The sequence below is a fragment of the Accipiter gentilis genome, chromosome 5, assembly GCF_929443795.1.
Source record: "Accipiter gentilis chromosome 5, bAccGen1.1, whole genome shotgun sequence".
In the NCBI taxonomy this organism is placed as follows: domain Eukaryota; kingdom Metazoa; phylum Chordata; class Aves; order Accipitriformes; family Accipitridae; genus Astur; species Astur gentilis.
Genome location: NC_064884.1, coordinates 45,499,180 through 45,520,813, shown reverse-complemented (window position 1 = coordinate 45,520,813; position 21,634 = coordinate 45,499,180). Strand labels below are relative to the sequence as shown.

The 21,634-nt window shown below is 56.3% G+C and overlaps 1 protein-coding gene across 1 annotated transcript; it reads left to right on the top strand.

Moving 5' to 3' along the window:
- Positions 1–1,236: 1,236 nt before the first annotated feature.
- Positions 1,237–21,124, top strand: PLXDC1 (plexin domain containing 1). Its single transcript, XM_049800981.1, has 14 exons — positions 1,237–1,309; positions 2,995–3,143; positions 6,172–6,315; positions 6,701–6,770; positions 7,167–7,289; positions 7,675–7,793; positions 8,000–8,099; positions 9,993–10,088; positions 12,120–12,201; positions 14,551–14,611; positions 15,539–15,674; positions 17,290–17,325; positions 18,481–18,641; positions 19,831–21,124. The coding sequence occupies exons 1-14, from the start codon at positions 1,237–1,239 to the stop codon at positions 19,948–19,950; spliced, it is 1,470 nt and encodes a 489-aa protein (XP_049656938.1). The 3' UTR covers positions 19,951–21,124.
- Positions 21,125–21,634: the final 510 nt, after the last annotated feature.

Sequence of the window (21,634 nt, the reverse complement as noted above, 5' to 3'; positions counted from 1 at the left end):
CCCCCACCCTGGGATCCCCACTCTGGGACCCCCATCCTGGGCCCCCCATCTTGGGATGCCCACCCTGGGCCCCCTACCCTGGGAACCCCACCCTGGGATGCCCACCCTGGGCCCCCCATTCTAGGTCCCCCACCCTGGGGCACCCACCCTGGGACCCCCACCCTGGGACCCCCATCCTAGGTCCCCCACCCTGGGACCCCCATCCTGGGATGCCCACCCTGGGACCCCCATTCTAGGTCCCCCACCCTGGGACCCCCACCCTGGGACCCCCATCCTGGGATGTCCACGCTGGGACCCCCACCCTGGGAACCCCACCCTGGGATGCCCACCCTGGGCCCCCCATTCTAGGTCCCCCACCCTGGGACCCCCACCCTGGGCTCCCCATCCTGGGATGCCCACCCTGGGCCCCCCCATCCTAGGACCCCCACCCAGTCCCCCCCCCCCCCCCCCAAACCCCAACGCCCCAGTAACCGCTGCTGCTGCTGCAAAGGGAAAAACCGGGGGAGTGGAAAGAAGCCGAACACTTGTGCTGCGGAGACGCGTCCCCCCCCACGCAGGTTTGCCGATTGATGGGGGGGGGACCCCGGGGGGGGGGACACACACAAAACGAGGCCCCCCAAACACGGTGGCTGCAATCGCTGCTCCGGCTGTTTGTCACCGGAGGGCAGCTGGCAGCGTGCGGGGACATGCCCGGCCACGCTCTGGCTTGCGGGGGGGGGGGGGGACACACACGACACACCACGTACCCCCGCGGGGTTTTGGGGGGGGGGGGGGGGCTCAGCCGAGCAAACACCCCCTCCCTCCCCTTCCCCTGCAGCCCGGTGCTCAGGGGAAGAACACCCGGGGGGGGGGGGGGGGGGCAAGGTAGTGGGACCCCCCCCCCAGGCTCGCCGATGCCCCCCCCGTGTTGCTGGGGGGGTGAAGCACATGGAGACCCCTTTCCCCCCAGGGAGGGGAAGAAGACCAAGATGGGGGCAGCCACCGGGGGGGGTGTTTGAAGCGGGGGGGGGGGTCCTCCCGCCGGCTCCATCCCCACCCCCGGCTCCATCCCCACCCCCCCGGCCCCACCCCCGGCCCCACCCCCGGTTCCCGCCCGGGTTCCCGCTCCCGCTCCCGCTCCGTGCGCGGTTCCCCGGGGGTGCCGGCCCATGGCGGGGCGCTGAGCCCCCCCCACCCCCCGCCTCGCCCCAGCAGAGCCGGGGCCGAGCGGGGCCCCGCCGCCCCCCCCCCCCCACCATGCGCTGGGGGGGCCTCATCCTGCTCTGCCTGCTGCGTGGGGTGCTGGGCGCGCCGGGCTCGTGGGGTGCAGGTAGGGGGGCCGGGAAGCTGGGGGGGGGGGGGGCGGTGGGGCGGTGGGTGAGCTCCGGGATGGGGGGGGGACCCCGGGAACGGGGGTCCCCGGTGTGCAGCGCCGTGCACGGCCCCGGGGGGGGGGGGGGGTTGCTGTGGCCGTGGTCCTGCGTGGCCGTGGGTAGCGGGAGGTGTCACGCTTTGCCTGGGTCTCCCCCCCCCCCTCTGCCCCCGGTACCGCGGTCCCCGGAGCGGGCTGCGCTTTGGGGGGGTCTTGTCCCCCCCCGCCCCCCCCCTCTCCTCGGGCACGCAGGTGCGTGTAGTGCACCCACAGCAGCCACCCGTGGCGTGGGACCTGCCGTGGGGGTCCCCCTCTCTGCCCCACATGCCCCCCCCCTGCCCCAGCATCTCCACAGCAAAGGTGCTGGCACCGTGGGGTGCCCGGACCCCCCAGCTGTGCGCGGCAGCCCTGGGGTGGAGGGGAGCTGCCAGGGTGCCCCCACCCAGGATTCCCCCACCCATGGCACAGCTGGTGCTGGCCTGGCTGTGGGTGCAGCCGTCCGGTGAGATTTTGGGGGGGACACCGGAGCCTCCGTGGGGGGGCTCGTTAGAGCCCCGGCAGCGGAACAGGCTCTGCTCCCCAGGGTACCTCAGACCTCCCAGCAGCAGCGAGGGGCTCGGGCCCCCCCCAGTGCCCCCAGGGAAGGTGAGTGTGACCCCCACCCACAGAGCCCCTTTCCCCATCCGTGGGCAGTGGGGGACATCCCGCCGGCTGCCTGCTCCCGCCAGCTCAGCCCTGCTCCCCCCTGCCTCAGTTTCCCCTCCTGGAGGAACTGGGAACAGAAACCAGCCCCATGGGACAGCTCGGGAGGGGACCAGGAGCTCGTTAGGCAGCAATTAACTCCCTCTCCCCAGGGATGAAGGCAGGAGTCCTCTCTTAAGGGCAAGAGGAGCAGCCCACGGCCCCGCCGGGTGTTTTTGCTGTCCCGCTCACTGGGGACAGACGTCCTGGCTCTGTCCCTGCCCGTGGGCGAGCGTGTGCCGTCCGCACCGCCTCCGCCCGTGCCAAGCTGCCAGGAAATCTCATGAATCTCTGCAGATTTGGTCCCAAATGGCTTTTTCATATCCCCCCCCCCACCTTCCCAGTTCTGTGCTGTGTTTCCGGACTCCGCTCGCTCCCTGGGGCTGGAGCCGGGCAGGGAGACACGCGGCAGGAGGGGACAAGGGACACGTTTCTTTTGGAGATGAATGCTTGGAGTCTGCCCCAGCACCCGGACCCCATACCAGCCCGGAGGAGAGGACCGATGGCTGGGGACATCGAGTACCCGGCCACGCTGGTGCCCCGTTGCTGAAGCTGCATCTTCCCCCATCCCCGGGGCCTCGCGCTCCTCCGTGCCCTGGAGCTGGGCAGGGGGGGTTGTAGGTGTTTTGCCTCCTTTCCCCCCTCCGTCGCAGCTCTCCTCCCCTGGCCGTGGGTGTCTGTCACCCATCCCTGCACCCTGTAGCCATCCCTGACCCGAGAAGCCCCTGCCGGCATCTCCATCGTTGCAGTGACGTTGCTTATCAGGGCTGAGACCTTCCCTAAACTCATATCACCTAAGCAGAAGCTGCCTTGCCGGGGGAGGGGGCTGACCCCAGCCTGTGGGTGGGTGCCCTCCCAGCATGGGACTCCACTGACCCATCCCTGTCCCCCGTCCCCCCCAGGACATCCCCCCGGGAGCCTGGCAGCGGGCGAAGGGCGACGGAGAACCCGGGAGACCTCACCGGGAACCGAGGGGACCCGCATCAGCCACGACCTGGTGGGGGGCACCCTGGCCATCGACACGCTGCCGGCCAACGAGACACGGATCGTGGTGAGTCGGGGCCCCCCCCGAGAGCTATTTCCAGGCTGGGCAGGGAGCTGGTGGAGATGCTCTGATTTAATGCGTGGGGCCAGATCCTGGCAGCCCGGAGGGTAATTACAGGCCAGCGCAGAGGCGGCCGTGCCCTGGGGATCACTCCGAGCCCTCCAGCCATCCCTGTCTGCGAGCTCTGCCACGTCCTGGGGCCATCCTTGGTCTGAAGAGCCAGGGATGCTTTGCTTGCCACGACGCCACGTGTGCAGCGAGGATGATGCTGCCGAGGTTATCGGAGCCGAGCGGGCTTGAGGCCGTGCCGGGGCGAGGTGACTGTGTGGGAAGCAAGGGGGGGTCTCTGGCTAGGGATGGCAGCAGCCTGCTAACAAACTCGTGTAGCAGCAGTGTCGCCTCCTGGGACATCTCACTTGGTTCTCGCATCCCGGCTGTGCCTAATTACCCGCCCTCAATTAGCTCCAGGTTATTTGTGGCGGGGCTGTGTGTCCCTTGGCTCTGAGGTCTCCGGGGTGGGGGGGATGCGTGGCTGTGGCTGGGTTCTGGTGGAGGACGCACTGGCCGTGGTGATTTGTCCTGGTGTTTTTGCTGGCAGCTGGTTGTGGATTTGGTGGAATTAGTGCCCCCGTGGCACAGTGGGCAGGGGAGAAACAGCTGTGGCTGTTTCCACTCTGCTCGAGCTCCAGCATGGCCTCACTTGTTGACCTTTGGGGTTGGAGAGGGGCCAGAAGCCAGAAAAGTCCGTGATGTGGAAGCATTTAAAAAAAAAACCCAAACCAGCCCAAAACCACCACTGGCCACCGCAGCATTTAAGAGATGCTGGGAAGCCACAGGGAGGGTGTGATGGTGCTTGTGGTTCCCAGGAGGAAAAAGCAGCAATTTCCTGGGGCTCGGCGCTGTCGGAGGACAAGGGGTGTCTGCCCCAAGAGTGGGGCCGCGTTCGAGGTCAGGGATGCTGCTCCTCTGCACGTCGCTGTATCTCGCCGTGTCTGACCCGCAGAAGGTGTGATCCTACCTTGGAAGGTGCCAGCTCGGGGTCTGGAGGGGTTTCCTCTCGCCCCCTCCGCCCCCAAATGTTCCAGGTTCGGGGTGCAGAGGGGCAGCTGGAAGGATGAAGAGGGGTGTGATGCTGGGCAATGCCGCCGTCCCTCCCCGAGCTCTGCCCCACGGCAGCTGCGCTCCCCACTTATTCATGTGTCTGAAACCTCCCCTCTCAATTCCTGCTGTAACCAAAGCAAGGTGACAGATTAGGACATCCTAATGAGTCAGCGATGAGGTCAGGAGCTCGGCAGCCAGCTCCTCCGTGCTCCCGGCCCTGCTTATTTCCCCCCCTCTGGTTTATTTGGAATGCATTGGGAAGGCACGGAGGGGGACGAGGGCACGGGAGGTTTTGTCATTTGTCACCCAGCGGTGACCTGTCCCTGCATCCCAGCGGGTTTCCAAAGCCTTTGCGTGGGGAGGTGTGTGCTGGGATGCCGCAGGTACCGGCACAGCTTTCCCCGTGCCTCAGTTTCCCCATCCACAGGGAAGGGACGATTCCCAGCAAGAAGGGGCTATAATTGCCGTGGAGAAGAGGTAAGAAAGTTTTCCCTGGAGTCAGGGCTTACAGAGGAGGCAGAGGAGCGCAACGGCTCTCCCTGAACTTTGCTGAAGCAGAAAAAATTACATGTTGCAGGATTTTTCTAATAGCATTTTATTCCTTATGACTCCCGCTGACCTGCAATAGCTCTCTGGGGAATAACACAGGGCTGTTCAAAGCGGGGGGGCTTTGCTTCCTCTTTTTTACCCCCGCCGACCCATTAAATCCTGGGCTGACGGTTCCTTCCCTGCCTCCGGCACCCAAGTTTGTGCGCAGGGAGCAGGTCTGGGAGCGGGTCCCGGGGTCAGCCGGGGTGGGGGGAGCTGCAGGCAGGGGTCTGGGGGGAAGATGCTGGGGGCGAGGGGGGCTCAGAGAGGGCTGAGCGGCAGAAGCTCAGCAGACTGGGACGAGCGGCGAGCGTGGCGGCACGCCAGGCGCTGGCGCGGAGCAGCGGAGCAGCGCCTTCCTAAGAAAAATTAAGATGCTTCGCATCCCCTGCCCGGCGTGAACCGGCCTCCCTTGACAGGCGACGGCTCCCAGCTGTATCCGCGGCTGGCTGCACGCCGAAGCCTGTCGGAGAGGCTCGATGGGGCCGGCACGGCCAGGGCACGGGCTGTGCAGGGCTGGCTGTGCCCCGGGAAATCGCCTGCTCTGCCGGTGTCCCCCAAGAAGCCGCCGCAGAGCCTCCTGTGCAGGTTCCTGGCAAGGACGCGCGTCCTTCGACAGGTCCCTGACCAGTTGGAGATGGCTCTCGGCAGAGTTGCTGCGTGGTCCATGCTCTGGTCTGCGGGGGAGAGGGGGCTTGGGGAGCCCGGGGTTGCTGCTGGTGGCATGGGGAGGCTGGGGGGGCGATGCCCGGGGTCCCTCTCCTGTCTCTGGGTGAGAATAGTAAGGGGGGATCTGATCACTCACGCAGAGCCATCCCCCATCCCACGCTCCGGGGATGTCACCCAGGAGAGCAGAGCCCAAGCCCCGCTCCCCTCGCCGTGTCCCCCGTCCTCAGCCCCTCGCTCCTGCTCGGCTGGCGGCGATGGCTCGGCTGCTTTCCCCGAGCTGCCTGTTCCAAGGTTAATCATTTCCTCCGGGCTTCCATGTCTTCAGTTGTTTGCTTCGCTTCTAGTGGTCACTTTAGCTGTAACTTCCAGCCCCTGGCTCCGGAACAGGATATTTTCCTCCCAGGAAGGTTGCATCTGCTTTGCCGAAGTCTCTCGTGAGTCACGTCTCTCTCGCCAGCCAGCCCGTCCTCTCTGCACTCAGTCGGTCTCGTGGGTCTTCTCTGCACCTTCTCCAACTGCTCAGCATCCTTTGCTGGCTTCGCATGGGCTTCTGCTGTGCTGGTTTTATTGCTGAGATCGGGTCCCGGCTGCTCTGAGCCATGCCTGGGGGTTTGCTACTCCACGGAGCAAGCTGGGTAACACCGTCCCCTGTCACCCCATCCCTCCCCGGCTGCAGGAGGACAACCACAGCTACTACGTGTCGCGGATCTACGGGCCGGGGGACGCCCGTCTGAGAGGGCTGTGGGTCGACATGGCGGCGGCCAACAAGAGCCAAGTGAAGATCCACGGGATCCTCTCCAACACGCACCGGCAAGCCTCGGTGAGCCCACGGGGCAGTTCCACTGCCTGGGGTGTTCCCCACGTCTCCTCTCCCAGCCGGGGATTTCCCGGGGGTGGCACCTCGCCCCGGGACAGCAGCATCATCCCCTCTGCGTCCCTGGGACAGCCTGGTGGAGACCACGGCTTGGGAAGCGTTTAGCCTCCCCCAGCCCCAGTCTGGGGCTGAAGCGGATGATCTGTGGGGACCGGGCACCCGCAGGACCCCCGCTCCCACCCCTCTCCCACCTCTCCAGGCACCGGCACTGGGAGCTTGCTCCAAGCCAAGGCAGAGCCGGTGCCGGTGGGCACAGACCAGTCCCCCCGCATCCCCAGCAGGCATTTTTCCAAGGGTTGAACGTGGTTCTCGCCCCGTCTCCCTCCCACAGAGAATCGTCCTCTCCTTTGACTTCCCCTTCTATGGCCACCTCCTGCGGCAGGTCACGATAGCGACGGGCGGTGAGTCGGGATGGAATGGGATGGGATGGGATGGGATGCCCACACTCGGTTGGCATTCCCCACGGCGGGAGGGCTGGACACGGCTCTGGTGCTGGCTCTAACCTCACCCTACGTCCCTGAGCCCCAGGGAGCTCAGACAGAGAAGGGGCTGCAGCCCTTCTAGCTTTCTCCCCGTACCCCAAATCTAACCCCTGCCCTGCTGCTGGTGTTCAGGGCATCGGGTGCTGCTGGTGCCTTGGTTTCTCCACCAGTTGAGGGGATGCTGGGGGTAAAAAAAAAAAAAAAAAAAAGGATGGGTGAGCTAGGACAGGGTGGTGGGAGGTCAGAAAGAGGGAGGGAGCATCCCAGGGCGGTGGAGAGGAGCATGCAGTGCTTCACCCTCCTCTGCTCGCTCAGGTTTTATCTTCATGGGGGACGTCATCCACCGGATGCTCACGGCCACGCAGTACGTCGCACCCCTCATGGCCAACTTCAACCCCAGCTACTCCCGCAATTCCACCGTCCAGTACCTGGACAACGGTGAGCCCTGCTCCGGCCGACCCTTGTGCAAGCCGTGGCGGCTGCCGTACGTGCAGAGCAGCAGGCGGCCTGCCTGCCTGCTCCTTCCTCGTAAAATTGGGCAAAACTCGGCGCTCTGGAGCAAACAGAGGGGCCGGAGCCAGGTGGGGGTGTGGGGAAGAGGAGCCCAGGGCAGCAGGGGCTGTTCAGTGCCTGGGGGGGCTTTGGGTGGGGGGCGGCAGGGATGTTTGGCAGGGGCTCGTTCATGGGTCTGCTTAGAGCGAAGCGCTGGGTGTTGGGGGGTGAGATGCCTTGGAGCTTCGCTGACAGAAGAGAACCGGTCAGGCTGTTGAGATGCGGAGCAAGGAGAGATGAGAGGACCGATCCGCTCTGGTCTCTCCCCCAGGGACAGTTTTTGTGGTGCAGTGGGACAAGGTCTATCTTCAAGGGAAGGAGGACATGGGCAGCTTCACCTTCCAGGCAGCCCTGCACAGCACTGGGAGAATCGTCTTCGGGTACAGAGAGGTGAGAGGTGTTTCTGCTGGGGTAGGCACGGCAGGAGGGTCCCTGCGGGGGATCCCCGTGGGTCTGGGAGGAGATTTGATGTTACAAGTGTTCACACGCTGAGTCTGGGCATTCCCAGTGCCACCAAAGTGCTGGAGACTTCTGCAGCAGCACCAGTAGTCCAGGGCAGGGCTGGAGTCCATCACGTCCTCTCTCCCCGGCTGCAGATCCCCGTGCCGGTCCTACAGATCAGTGCCACCCAGCACCCCGTGAAAGCTGGCCTCTCCGATGCCTTCATGATCCTCAACCCATCTCCCGATGTGCCTGGTGAGCGGCTGCGCTTGAGGAATTGGGGGAGGCGGCTGCTGGGGCAGGGAAGCGGCAGATCCCGCAGGGATGCCAAGGCTCCGCTGGGAGAGGGGGCAGATGGGGAAGGAGAGGTGAGAGGTCCCCATCTTTGGGCACTTCAAGATACAAGGAGGCACTGCTTGGATTCACGGTGGGCGCCGAGGGAGCGTGAGGAGGCACGCGGGGCTCGGCTGCAGGGATGCTCCTCGTGTCCCACATCCCCGGGTGCATCTCTCTCCCTCCGTGGCCAAGACCATCGCGCAGCCTTGTGCTCTGGGTGGCCCCAGCTCACGGACGCTGTGTGCTTTGGCGAGGCGATGCAGGCAAAAGAGCTTCGTGCTTCTCGCCCAGCGTGTTCCAGATCGCTGTGAGCAGCCAAGCTATCGCTTCCCTGATTCCAGCTGATGAGGAGGAGGGGAAGAACAATTGCAAACGAGACTGCAGATGGACAAGAGGCTTGGGGGGTGCTGGGTGCCCCGTTCCTATAGGCACGGGGGTTTAGGGGAGCCTAGAAGCTGCACCGCTGCTGCTCTGGACTGTCCTTGGATGCGTATCGTGGCATGGGCGCTGCATGGCTGCTGCGGGCAGGGTCGGGATCTGCACCTGTGTCAGCAGGACACGGGGACAGCTACATACGTGTCTGCATGCTTATTCCACACGTGCCGTGGGCTGCAGGCGTGGGCTGAGCTCGCCGAAAAGGCTCTTCCAGCCTCTCCCGTCCCCTCTTGTCATGAGGAGCCCAACCTCGCTCCTGCCTCCCCGCGCTGCACCCGGTGCGGTTGCTTTTCCTTGTTATTTATGGAGCCTGCCATCTGGCCCTCATTTATTACCCGTTTACAACAGTTTGCGTAAAAACCTCGGCCAGGCTGGAGGGAGCCTCCCCTCCCCGCCCCGCCAGCCTGCCTCTCGCCGGGCTGGTGCCCTCCATCCATCCCCATGGGCTTGCTGACCCCTGCCTGTACCTCCTGCCTGCCCCGGGGGTGTGAGGGGAAAGCCTGGAGGGAGAAGAAATGCAAGAACTGGGCAGGAAAAAAAGCTAATGAGGTGAAGAAACAAGGCTTGAAGGGAAGGAGAGGAGAGGGGGTAGGAGGGAAGAGCATTCCATCCTGCTCATCCGCTGGTCTCCCAAGTGCGGAGCAGAGGTGTGAGGAGCTGGGGCTGTGCTGGAAGGACAGGTTTGATTATCCTCGCAGATAAGCGTGATGCCAGAGAAGCGTCTTGGCTGGCATCACCACGTGATTTAGTGGCAGACGTTGGGAGAAAATTTGGGAGAAGCCTGAATCCAAGATAGACCCCTCTGGCCCCCAGGATGAAGGGGAGAGAGAAGGAAGGGGGCAAGGCGTGAGGGAGATGGGGGGAAGGAGGAGGCTTTGGGGGGGAAGGCGGCTGCAGAGCAGGAGCCCCGGGAGCGGTGCGGAGCTCCGGGCGAGCGCTGCACTCGGGGGAGGCTCTCAGCCCCGTGAGTCACTGACGAGCAATGTGTTGTGCAGCTTCATGTTTGTTTAGAGCGATGTAGGACTGGACCACATCCATCTCGGGAGTCTCTGGTCGGGGAGAGGGGGACAGAGAGCTCCAAGCTCCTCCTAGAAAAACAGGGAAGAGGAGATCTGTGCCCTGACACCCTTCTTCCCCACCAGCACCTCCCGCATTGCTTCTCCTGCAGCCTGACAGCCTCCCTACACTGTCCTCTCCCACGGGAATGACCCCAAGACCTGGGGCCACCTTTGCCTTTCAGCTGGGAGTCAGCAGCAGCCCCAGAAGCTTTCCCCGCACGCACCGGGATTCACGTGTAGGGCAGACCCCTTTGCAGGATGGGGAAGGGCACGCAAGGTGGGCTTGTGGCCGGTCTAAAGCCAAGGCTCCATGTTTCAGAGTCCCGCCGTCGGACCATCTACGAATATCATCGCGTGGAGCTGGACACCAGCAAGATCACCAACATGTCAGCCGTGGAGTTCACCCCGCTGCCCAGTAAGTCGGACAGGCTGGCGCGGTGCCTCGGAGCGTGTTTCCCTCCCGTGGTTTCACCCAGCAACTACGACAGCCTCCGATTTACAGCCAAAGGGGGAAGCCAAGGCTGGAGGAGGCAGGTTCAGTGGGTACTGGAAGGGTGTGTGGCTGCCGTCCATCACCCGGCGGTTGAGACCCTGCTGTGCTAGCGGCCAGGGTTCAGCTCGCCCCCGCTCTGGGGTCCCCCAGTCAGTCTGCCTTTGCGAGAAGGTCTGTACGTGGCTGTCACTGAACGTCTTGTACGTACAGCCCTGTCTGGATTTACCGGCTCAGAGTTAACCCCAGCCAACGGCAAATCCCACGTGCGTGCCAGCCTGGCTGTGCCGTAGCTGAGACGGGATGCAGCAGAGCTCAGCTGGCATGGGAGAAGCTGATAAAGGAGGGATCTGCAGGCAATTACACCTTACCCGAATTGCTCAGCACTCCCCAACTAAGTGACGAGAGCAGTGGTGCCAGCCACGATGTGTCTGGGAGCGATGTGCTGTGGTCCCAAGCTGCGCTCTGTGCCGCTCTGCCAGCACCCTTCCTTGTGCGCAGCTGAGCCGATGGCTCTTGTTGCTCCCCAGTAGAACCCCTCTCGCCCTGGTACTTTAATTCCTTATTTCCTGCACTGTCAGCTCTTCCCACCTCTCCAGCTACTGAAACTCCTTCTCTTTGCTCCATAAGCTGCAGCTAATTTTGCTGGACACTGGTTCACTTCAGGTCTGTCTATGAGACATTTTCTACGCCTCCACGCTCAGATGAAATTTCTTAAGGATCCTGTTAAATAGATACATTTTTAGTGTTCAGATCCAAGGACACATGCGCACGAGGGAGAGTCATCATGCGGTCCGTAAATACAGAGCAGAGAGTAAATCTGTCACGAAGATACCAAGGTTATGCATTTAAACGGTCTCCCCAGGGTATTTTATGACAATTTTAACAGCGGGCAGGGTTACTGCAAAGCAGATCATAAATAAGCATTCTGCAATAATTCTATTTTTTCTCCTTAAGACTTGTTATTTTGTTTTTCCCCAGCAGCTAGGGTAGCTGACAGCAATATCTTCAGAGGAGCCACAGAGCTAGAGAGAACTAGGCTCCCCTTTTTCTTCTGGGGGTTCAATTTTCAGCCTTATTCAGGTCAGAAGTGGATGAACTGGGTTAGCCTCTGCCTCTTCTCCAGAGGTCCTTGCTCGCTCGCTGCCTCCACGTGGCAGTCTGCTCGGGAAAAGCTCAGGATGGGAAAGCGGAGGAGGTCAGGACTGGAGGACACCAGAGAAGTGTGGGCAGCCCAGGTCTGGGGCAGCAGCAGCGGTGAGTTCGCTCAAGTGCGAGGGGCAGAACGGGGAGCCCCTGGATGGAGAAGTGCCGGAGCGTCTGGGTCAGGATGGAGGGGTGCCAGGCGTCCCCGGTGCGATGGGGATGCTGCTGCCTTTCGGGATCCTGTGAACCTCTGGCGTTCTGCCTTCATCGCTCGGTATTTCGCAGCACCAGATCAGCTCTCGGCTCTGTCATCGCGGACTGTCAGGGTCTCCCGAGGGGCTTGTTAAAACTGCTGGTTTCCTTGACTTTTTTTGCAGACGAGACCTCTCGGTCGTCTTTTCTAGACAGGGTGACAAGCAAATGATGGTAGTCTACAACGAGCTACTCCTCTCCAGTGTGGAGATATTCTTGCAGAATTACTTAGCGTGGACGTAGCAACGGAGGGTTTACCTGTGTTACTTCCTTCCATCTGAGAAACACCCTCTGTACACTAAGAAATGGCATAAGTCTCGGATGTGGTTTGATTCTCAGCTAAACAGAATGGGAGGACGTTTACAGATGGACTGTGAGTCCACTCCTGCTAGAAAGGTGCTGCCTTGTCCTGCAGGTCCGTTGCAGAGAGAGGTTGGGTTAGAGACTCATCTGTTGATGCTCTGGTTTTACCCATGCCACCAGCTTTCAGCAGATGCTCCCTTGTGCCCGTGCAGATGCTGGCGCATGGCTGGTACGTCTCTCCTCTCTCTTTTACAGCTTGTCTCCAGCATCAGAGCTGTGAAATGTGTGTGACCTCGGAGCTGACCTTCAACTGCAGCTGGTGTCATGTCCTGCAGAGGTAGCTGGGATGAGTTTCCTTCCCACCTCTTCTCTTGCTAATGTTTCTATAGCTGGGAGAGCAAGTGCAACTCCAGGTCTGATGCCTGTATCAGTGTTGCTGGGTTTTTATTTCTATTTTCATTTTTTTGCTGGTTTTTTTTTTTGTTGCTTTTTGGTTTAGTTAGGCTGCTTCTCTCATAGTCTCAGAGCCAGGGTTAAGTGGTGGTCTGATCTCCAATTACAAGCCATTGAAAGGAGACATTTCCTGAGGCTGGGGGTTTTGGGGCTGATGTTTCGATGCAGCAGCTGGAACAAGTTGAGACCAGAAGCAAGACTCACATTTTTGTTAGTGAGATTAAATGAGGGGGAAACTTATCCTGACTTAGGCTGTGATTTCAGACAGAAGAGAAGTGCAGGGCAGGGAGGCTGAGACAGGCTGAAGCCTGAAGGACGGCAGGTAGGTCACGGAGCCCGGGATGCTCATCAGCTCCCCAGCTGCGGGGGACGTGCCCTCCTTGTCACGGACAAGACACTGCAAGGGTGGGGGGCACTTGCTGCTTTCTGGGGGGTAAATGGAGGATCTGGGGGGACGGGGCTGGCCTCGCTGCAGTCCCAGCCATGCAGCAGTCCTGCTCTGTGCTCTCCTTCAGCTCAAGCAGTGCGATACAGAGCATGAGAGAGTTTAATGAGATTTTGCTGAAATATTTATTTAGAACTAGTGGCAGGGGAGAGGACCCAATAACACAGATCCTCACATGTGGCACGGGGACAGCCGTGCTTGGGAAATGCCCGGCTCTCCCAGGAAGGTGTGCTGGCTTGCTCCCTTCCCCAGCCGTCTCCTGCAAGAGCTCGCCCCGGCATCGCTCGCAGGGCACCTTCATTCCTCCTTTCTGTAGCCCTTCTCTCGATACGCTCGAGACTTGCACCCTTTCCTTACAGGCAGCAATTTCAGCAAGGTACGAGGAGGGCAGCTGGGACAGGGAAAGATCCTGAGACATCAGCAAAGCGACCCTATAAATCAGCGTTGATTCACTGCCTTTCAGTGGGCTGGAATACAGCCCGAGCCAGGGGAACATCATTTTTTAATGACAGTTGCTCAGTGGTGGCTTCAGATCAGGGAATATTATCTTCTCGCAGCTGAGAGAGATGCGTGAAACCAGATGTGGCTTTGGTAGCAAAACCAAGCTTGGGATACAGTGGCTTAGTCTGGATCTTGTTTGAGCTGAAACCCCCGGGTTCAAGGACTTCATCATTCTGCTTATTCCAGATTCCCGGTGTTTGCAAACTCCATCTTCCAAAATCCAAGTCGCTGTTGCTGATGTTTGCTCTTATCACTTATAGTATGGTGACTTCTTGATGTGTTGGCTAAAAGCCATGCTTCCTGCAGCCGTAACTGCGTATCGGCAGCTCGGTCCTGAAGAGCTTAGGTTACAAATGGAAAGTACAAATGGCAAGCGTGGTGGAAGCCGCAGGCTAGAGCAAGCCTACCGCTATCTTGTTGGCTCTCAACCAGGTTGGTTTTGCAAAGCCAACGTGATCTTTCCCGAGGAAGTTGGTAGGGTGGCTTCCAGGGTTTGAGCTTATATCCTGAGTCCCGCTCAGTGATTTAACCCCAGAGTCCTCTTAGCTCTCTTCTGGACAGTGGAGTTTGTATTTTTTGCTTTTGCTGAGCCTGTAATTGTTACAGGAACTGTACTTTAAGCAAAGATCTCAGTGACTCAGCAGGACCCAAAGTTCTTTGTGGCTTCTCCTCTTTTGCTGGTTGGTAGTTGGGTAAATTAGTGCTTGTATGAGCTGAACCCCTGATTCATATTTTGGTATCCCCAGAGACTTTCCAAAGGTCAGAGTGCTATTTCATTCCCTCTGTTTCTGTAGAGATTTCTCTAGCTGGTGTTTTCCTGGTGCCGTTTATAATTTCTTTAATGTGTTTTTCCTGTGCAGATGTTGCTGGAAAAAAAAACCCAAACTTCGTGGAGATCATGGCCTTGCCCTGGCACAGAGTCCAGGGAATGGAAATTCAAACTCAGTCTATATATTTTTTCCTATTTCTCTGCTTCTCCGTTTCCCTTGGAGAAGCAGTGTTGACCCTTTTCCTCCTCTGTGAAGAGGAACATTTGGGTCCTTCCAGCACAGCTGTACTGGAAACCCCATGTCTTTGGAGACTAATTTGTATATAATCTTTCCAGTCCTCAGATACTTGTTTGTCCGAGTATCTGTACACAGCGCCCATCGGGGCAGCATTTGGGACTCTTGGGCAGTTTAGAAATCACTAGCAATGCCACCCGCACAGAGTGGGCAAATGAGCGTTATTATTGCTGTGTCTCTCGAGAATGCATCCGCCACAGGTTAATACTGCTTTTCTCCGCAGATGTTCCAGCGGCTTCGACCGATACCGGGAGGAGTGGCTGTCCTACGGCTGTGGCCAGAAGGTGAGACTGAGAGCAGAATCACTTCTCTTAGGTCCTCTGCTAGGAATGATGCTGATCTGCAGAAAAAAAAAAGAAAAAAAAAAGCCATGTCCCAGCTCAAAAAATTCGCCCTCAGCTCCACTTGACCCATGCTGTTCTGGAACAGCCTGAGTATCCCTTCAGATACCCCTTTCCCGTTACAGCAGGACCACTAATCCACTTAACAGAGGATGTCTGTATGGGAATAGTTAAAAGATGGTCCATCTAATCCAGCTTTTGCCTTGCTGGTGTCTTGTTTCTGTGTTGGTTGGTGCTGGATACTCAGTAAAGGTGCAGAGACCTCCGTAAGTTACCAAATGGTGCAACTTGAGTACACTGGGATATTTTTTTCTTCACCTTCTGAAGCATGACTCTTACTCACTCTCAAGCATGAAGAAATTAGCCCTTGTGATTTTTTTTTTTTGTCCTTGTTAGCACAATTATCTCCACATTGGATGAACTAGTTTCTTTGTCTCAGAAAGATCAGCTCTAACAAAACATCTGTTTCTGCTTTGGGGTTTTTTTTGTTGTTTTTTTTCCCCCCACTGAAAACTCAGCTTTGTTCCCTGTTAACCAAGAGGGTTGAGTGAGGGAAAAGAAGGTCACAGGACCTGTGTGAGGTCATCCAGTGATGCAAGAAGGTCAGACTGTAGGACTTTGCCAGATCGTTGTCATTTGTCCTACTTAAGTGGTTCCCAAACTTTTTCTCCTCTTCTCCAACCTCCAGATCACCCCCCCCACCACATACTTCTGGCACTTCTGGACCATGTCCCCTGCTTCCACTCCCATGTTTGAACCCCAAGGGCTCGGTAGCCCTAAGCCCAGGAAGCACAGTCCTCACCACTGGCTCCCTGGCACTCTTGCTGGAGAGCAGTTAGGAAAAGTAGCTGTTCTCCATTTTCTTTCCAGTCAGATGAGAAGACCTGCGAGGATTTAGCAGAAGGCGACCGCTATTCAGCACCTCCTGACAGCTCTTTCTCACCGCTGGATGAGGATGTCACCACCTCCACGTCCTCGCTCTTCGTCGACAGCCTCACTACAGAAGGTAGGGGCAGGGGGGGCGAGCAGCCGTGGTGGGGACACCCCATCCTTGACGCTTATCCCTGCAGAGCTCTTTCACTCCGATGCCTCGTAAAGCCAATTCGTATCCAGATAAACACAATGACAAATCCGTCTTTGAAGCACAGGGCAGGGGTGGGAAGAGAAGGCAGAGGAAAGGAAGAGGAGGAGCAGCCTAAGAGGTGAGACTCGGAGTGGTATGGCAAGGGGTGAGCTGAAACCCTCCGGTGGGACGAGTTTTATGGTTGCATCGCAGCCTTTTTACGCATTTGTGAAGGTCGACGAGCAACTAGTCCCTGGTGGATAGATACCCCAGCGTCGTAACAGAGGTTAATACCGTACATAGGGGCTCATGCTTTAATGTGCTCGGTCCTAGCTGGTGACTCAGGGTTGTCAGTGCTCTCAGACTGGCAATAATACAGCATAGGCTTGTGATTGCCCTCTGCTTGGGAATGGCGTTCTTTCCAGCATAGGAAAGCTCCACATAAGGACCTGAGTTTCCCCCGAGACACCCATGTTCTAAAGCTTGATAATCCTATTAAGACAGGGCTGGCTCCTCCGATCCTAGCGGCAGGTATCACTTCAATTTTGCTGCTTAATAGTCCCTAACGCAAACTGCTAATTAGAATAAATAGAAAGGAACATTAGTAATTGTCCTTCAGCAATGGGAAGGAGTTGGGGGGGAGGAACAGAGCGCCTGGCTGACAGAGTTGACTTTGAAAGGAGCAATTAAAGGAAGGGGGAGTGTAACACCACCACTGAGATTATTTTCCAACTCATCACCAATTCTTGGAAAAAGAACAAGAGGCTTTCTGTGACATAGTCAAGCATGAAGTTAATTTGTAATCTTGGAAGGAAACAAACAGCCAGCTGCATCAGGCAGCAAACTTTATCTGGAGAAGCACAGCGAAGGAACAAGCGAAGCAAAGGAGCGGACCCACCCCTCTGCATCCTCCCCAGCCAGCCCAGCTCACTGGCTCTGCTCACGGAGATGGTGGTGAACGTGTCTGACTCGCTGGTCGTGTCTCAGCGCTGCAGCCAGCCAATGTGTACGCCGAGCAGTAAGAATTCTGGATCAGGATTTCTGCTGGACTCGCGAGGGCGGTGATGGAGAGCATCAGGACGTAAAGCCTTGTACAATATATCCTGGGTCTTCCAGAATGAGGTGAAGAATGGAATTGGATTTTGGGGCCCCGTGGAAGACATCTACAGCGTAACATCCATCCCATTGATTTATTTGGGATGTATTGGCAGCGTATTGCTGCAAATGCCGTAGTCTGAACACAGACACCCACAAGGGCTGGGGCGCTATCCAGCATTCATTTATTGTTCCGCTTTGCACACTGAGCATATTTAAAGACTGGTTGCCTCAGATGTTTGTGCTCCAGGTGCCACCTTTGTGAAGGAAGACAATAAACCATAAGGCACATGCTTCCACCAAACTCAGAGGTTTAAAACTGTCACTGGGCACGTAAATGCTGTGCAAAAGGTGTGTTCTGTCAGTGGCCCCATTACAGAGGGATGAAAGCGGGTGGGAAGCATGCAGAATTATCATAGAAGGCTCCTGACTTTATTTTTTTGCCTTTGTTTTCTTCTTTTAGATGATACGAAGCTCAATCAGTATGCAGGAAGTGAAGGTAAGCCCTTAATCTTCTCTCTGCCTGCTCACATTCGTTCCAAGTGAAAACATGTTACACTGAAATCAAATGCACCGGGGAGCTGCGATTAGTCAGCGGGGTGGACAGGTGAAACTGAGATTGCAGGGATGTAATCAAGATAAGGCTCCTATTGTCCTTACCCTGATTAATACCATTTCAGGTAGTGAAAAGTGAGAGTTGGGACCAATCTCTTTTACCCTGATGCTGTTTGCCTACTTTTCCCACTTAGTCCTGTTGTACAAACTAAGGTGATGAGTTTTCTCTTTGCGTGTCATTCCCTTTCTTTGCAGTTTTTGCGTAGACACAAAGAAGCCCTTTATTCTTTTGAATTGCCCCAGCTGTGCCAAAAGCACTGTAAAATCCAAATATAAGTTCCTTTAGCCCAGCTCTGCCTTTTCACCTCTGTTCCTGTGAATCCCCCTCTCAGTCTGAGTGTGTTTGTCAGCTCCAAGGGCAGCGAGCCGAACTGTTGCTGTAATGCTCTTACTAATTCCAGAGTATGGGAAGGATCTGGGTGCTCTTCACCCGATACCAGGTTTGTAAGAACTGCGGTTGTACGCAAACCACAAGCCCACTCGTCTTACCTGAAAGCAGTTCATGGAAGTTAAACTGGCGAAACTGGGTGCAGGATCACCCTTTGTAGGCATGGAAGAAATGCATGATCTTTCCAGTTTCAGCCAAATTGCTCCCCAAATGGCTGGTAATGCCACCGTTAATGTATGCCACATAGACCCTCTGTAGCTCTGTGCAATTGCATATTCATAGCCGAGGACCGAGGGCAAGCTGGAGGGCTGTGGGTAAGACACACTGAGGACCCCGCTCAGCATATGGCTAATGGCTTTCTATCAGAGTGAGCAGCCAATATATAAAGAATATGGATTGGAAAGGGGGGTTACTGCACGGTGGTGGTTTAATCTTTCAAACCAGTTACTGCTATCATCCAAAAAGGATGCTGGAGCTCAGACCACAACTCTCTGGTGCATCTTCCCCTCTTGTTGAGCCTGACAGTAGCAGGCTAAGTTGCTCAGTCATACATGCAGAGCTCTGAAAGGTCTTGCCTTGCTTTTCTTTTCCGTCCTTTCTTTTACCAAGGTCTCAGCACAGGTCAAGACTCAACTGAATCCTTTTTTATAGGTATGGGAAACAGCCTTCCTTCCAAGAAAGCAGGCGGCCCGATTCACACAGGTACTATCGTGGGGATCGTTCTGGCTGTGTTGCTCATTGCAACTATTATCCTTGCTGGAATTTACATCAACAGCCACCCCACCTCCAACGCTGCCCTGTTCTTCATTGAGGTGAGTGGAGAACCTTATCCCTGGCTGGTTTACTCTTATTCCGCTATCAACACAAATCCTAACCTTCCAGAGGAGAGCAGGGGGCCAAGAGAAGAGGAGAGAGGAACTTTGATAGAGTTCATATCCGAGTTTCTTTTCATGGTCCTACAGTCGCAGCTAATCTCCCAACCTCCAGTTGATGATGTTTTAAACTTAGGCTCTCTCCCTCCCACACTGTTTTATTTTGCTCCTTTTCACACGCTCCCTTTCACACATTGCCTTTTTTCCCCCATGCAACGTTAGACTCTTCCACCTGCTTGCATGAGCAGTCAACGCACAGCCTGGTTGGAGGGCTCAGTTGGAGCTATGACATAATTGAGATCGCTGCCTTTTGAATTGCCCAGCTGGATTTTGTTGACTAAAATTGTCAGACGTTACTGATAGATGTCGTGCCATCAGCTACTGTGTAAGTGGTGGTGTGAATGCTCTAAATGGAAGATTTTAATTCTCGGAAAGATAGGGGGTCCAGCAATCTCCATCTGCTGTTAAAAGCCAGGAGACCGCTTGGTGTAGGATCCCGAGGCAGTCAGAAGTGGGCTGAATCCTGGCATAGGAGCTGCTGCAGAGGGAGTGAGCAACACTTAGCCCTCAGCCTTTCCTTATCACTCGCTGGCTTTTTCCTAGAGCACTTGTCTTTCCTCCATCTGTCCTGTTTGCAGAGACAGGCTTCAGAGAATTGATCTACATGGCCTCTACCAGTTTAGTACCTGAGCACTTGGCAACGTTTGATGCATTTATCTACAGCCGGCTGAGAAGGGGCAATGCAGTTGACCCCGTTTTGCAGATCGAGAGGAGACACAGAGCTGACTTGCATGCGGTCCCCCGGGAAGCCCGTGGCTGTCCTCAGCTGCTACCCCAGGCACAGGCCATCCTTGTTCTGAGGCTGATGTGAGCTTTCATGTAAAGTTTCCATTTCCTCCCTGCTCCCCATTTTAACCTTATTAGTGGGTCAGCTCAGTGAGATCGATGCATTGTAATGAACTCTTCTAAGCACGAAGCAACTTTTAAAAATTTAGTTTTATTAATAAGAAGTCGAACTTGCACAAAGACAGCATTGTTTTTGTTTCAGGACCGAGTTTCCAATTTCCCTGCAGGCTTGGTGTGAAAGGCTCTGTCGTAGCTTCTGATGAGTCTTTGTTTCTGTCCACAGCGAAGGCCACATCACTGGCCCGCCATGAAATTCCGAAATCACACCAACCATGCAACGTACTCAGAGGTGGAGCCGGCCAGCCAGGAGAAGGAGGGCTTTGTCGAAGCAGAACAGTGCTGAGCGCTTCTCCCCCTGCGTCTCAAACCTCCCATGTCTCAAGTGTTGGAGTCTTCTGTTATTCTATTGCAAAGTCTTTCCCCTCTTGGAAAAAGAAACAGCAAGTAGAGGAAAAAGACCCAATGGAGCGTTTGAAAAGAATGAGTCAGGGCGATGTGAGGCTGGACTTGCCGGGATTCCTCATGGGACAGCAGAGCTCGCAGCAGCAGCAGTCAGTTGTGACATTGGACCCTGCCTGCAGCCTGGCACCGAAGCCCTGGATGTGGTGGTAGAAAAAAGCGTAGTCAATTTTTTAGCTTGGCATGGGTTTTTTGTTTTGTGGTTGGGCTTCTCCCCACTGTGTGTGGCTGACCTCTCCCCTCCTCTACCAGGAGTCTTAACAGGGGCAGCAAATGGGGGGCAAATCTCAGTCCAGGCAAAATACACAGTTGCCTCAAGCAGCAGGCTCTCGGAGACAGCAAAATAGATGCTTTTTGCTGCATACTCTGGCTCTGCCTGCACTCAGGAAAGTTGGGCTGGTTGCGTCTGCCCCTCTCCCTGGAGAGGCTGGTACTTGGGGGTAGATGCTGTTGGTGGCCCAGGAGGGGTAAGTTTGGCTCCCCAGGGCTCACCTCCCCTCTCCCATCCCCTCTCCCCCAGCTCTGTCCCTTTCTCTGCTCTCCCTTTCACCTTCTTTTGGGGCAGGCGACATTTAATTTTGTCTTCACGGCTGAGAAGCCTTGAGCCCCTGTCTTTTCATCCTGCAGTTGGTCTTCCACCACCGTGGCTTCAACTCCCTTCCCTCTTCTCCTTTCAAAGCAACAGCTTCCACCCCCTGCTCCAGAGAAATGGAAACCTGATCTATTTTAAGGGCAAAACCCTGCAGAGGATTCACCTTCAGGATGTTTGTGAGCCAATGGCTCTGATGCACTTTTTGGCATCTAATTACTTTGCTAAATTACTAATTATGACCCTTTCCCTAAAGGAGACAGAGTGTGAAAAATTCTTAGATTCCTTCAAAATACGTCCTCGTGGTGTGGCCACTAATGCAGCAGGAACAGAGTAGGTTTCGATGGAAGAGGATGGGGACAGAGCACTAGCAAAAGCAGTGTCCTCCCACAGGCTAAATCCTGAAGTAAATCCAAGCTCATTCATGGGCATTTCACATAAATAAGGAGTGAGGGCCCACATGCCTTGAGATACCATTGAAAAAAATCTAAAAATCACCTTGTTGATACCACAGTTTTTAGAGCCTACTCAAGTCAGTGGAATTTTTTCTATTTTTTTATTTTGTTATGTCTGTGATAGGCCCCTGGTCTGGATTTGTACATATATTGTGATTCCAGAATCTGACCCTAACTAAGGGCTTTGACACTAGACCTCTCAGGGTTTTCTATTCCTTCTGTGCAATCAGAATTCAAGACTAATCTATAGAAATACTCTACCCTACTTCCGCAGACAGCAGCTGCAGGATTGGGCCCTAAACTGACAAAAGCTTGTATAAAAAAAGAGAGTCGAAAGTCCAGTGTAAGGTAAAGTTTTCTTTCCCCACTAAAAATGGTCTTGGTTGTATGGGGCTTTTTTTTTTTTTTTTTTTTTTTTAATTTTCTCTTGATCCTCAGTTATTTATTCTGATAATCATGTTTGGTGCATATTTTATCCACTGGCTGGTTCAGCTGTCACTGGTGGTGATTACTGCCAAAGGCAG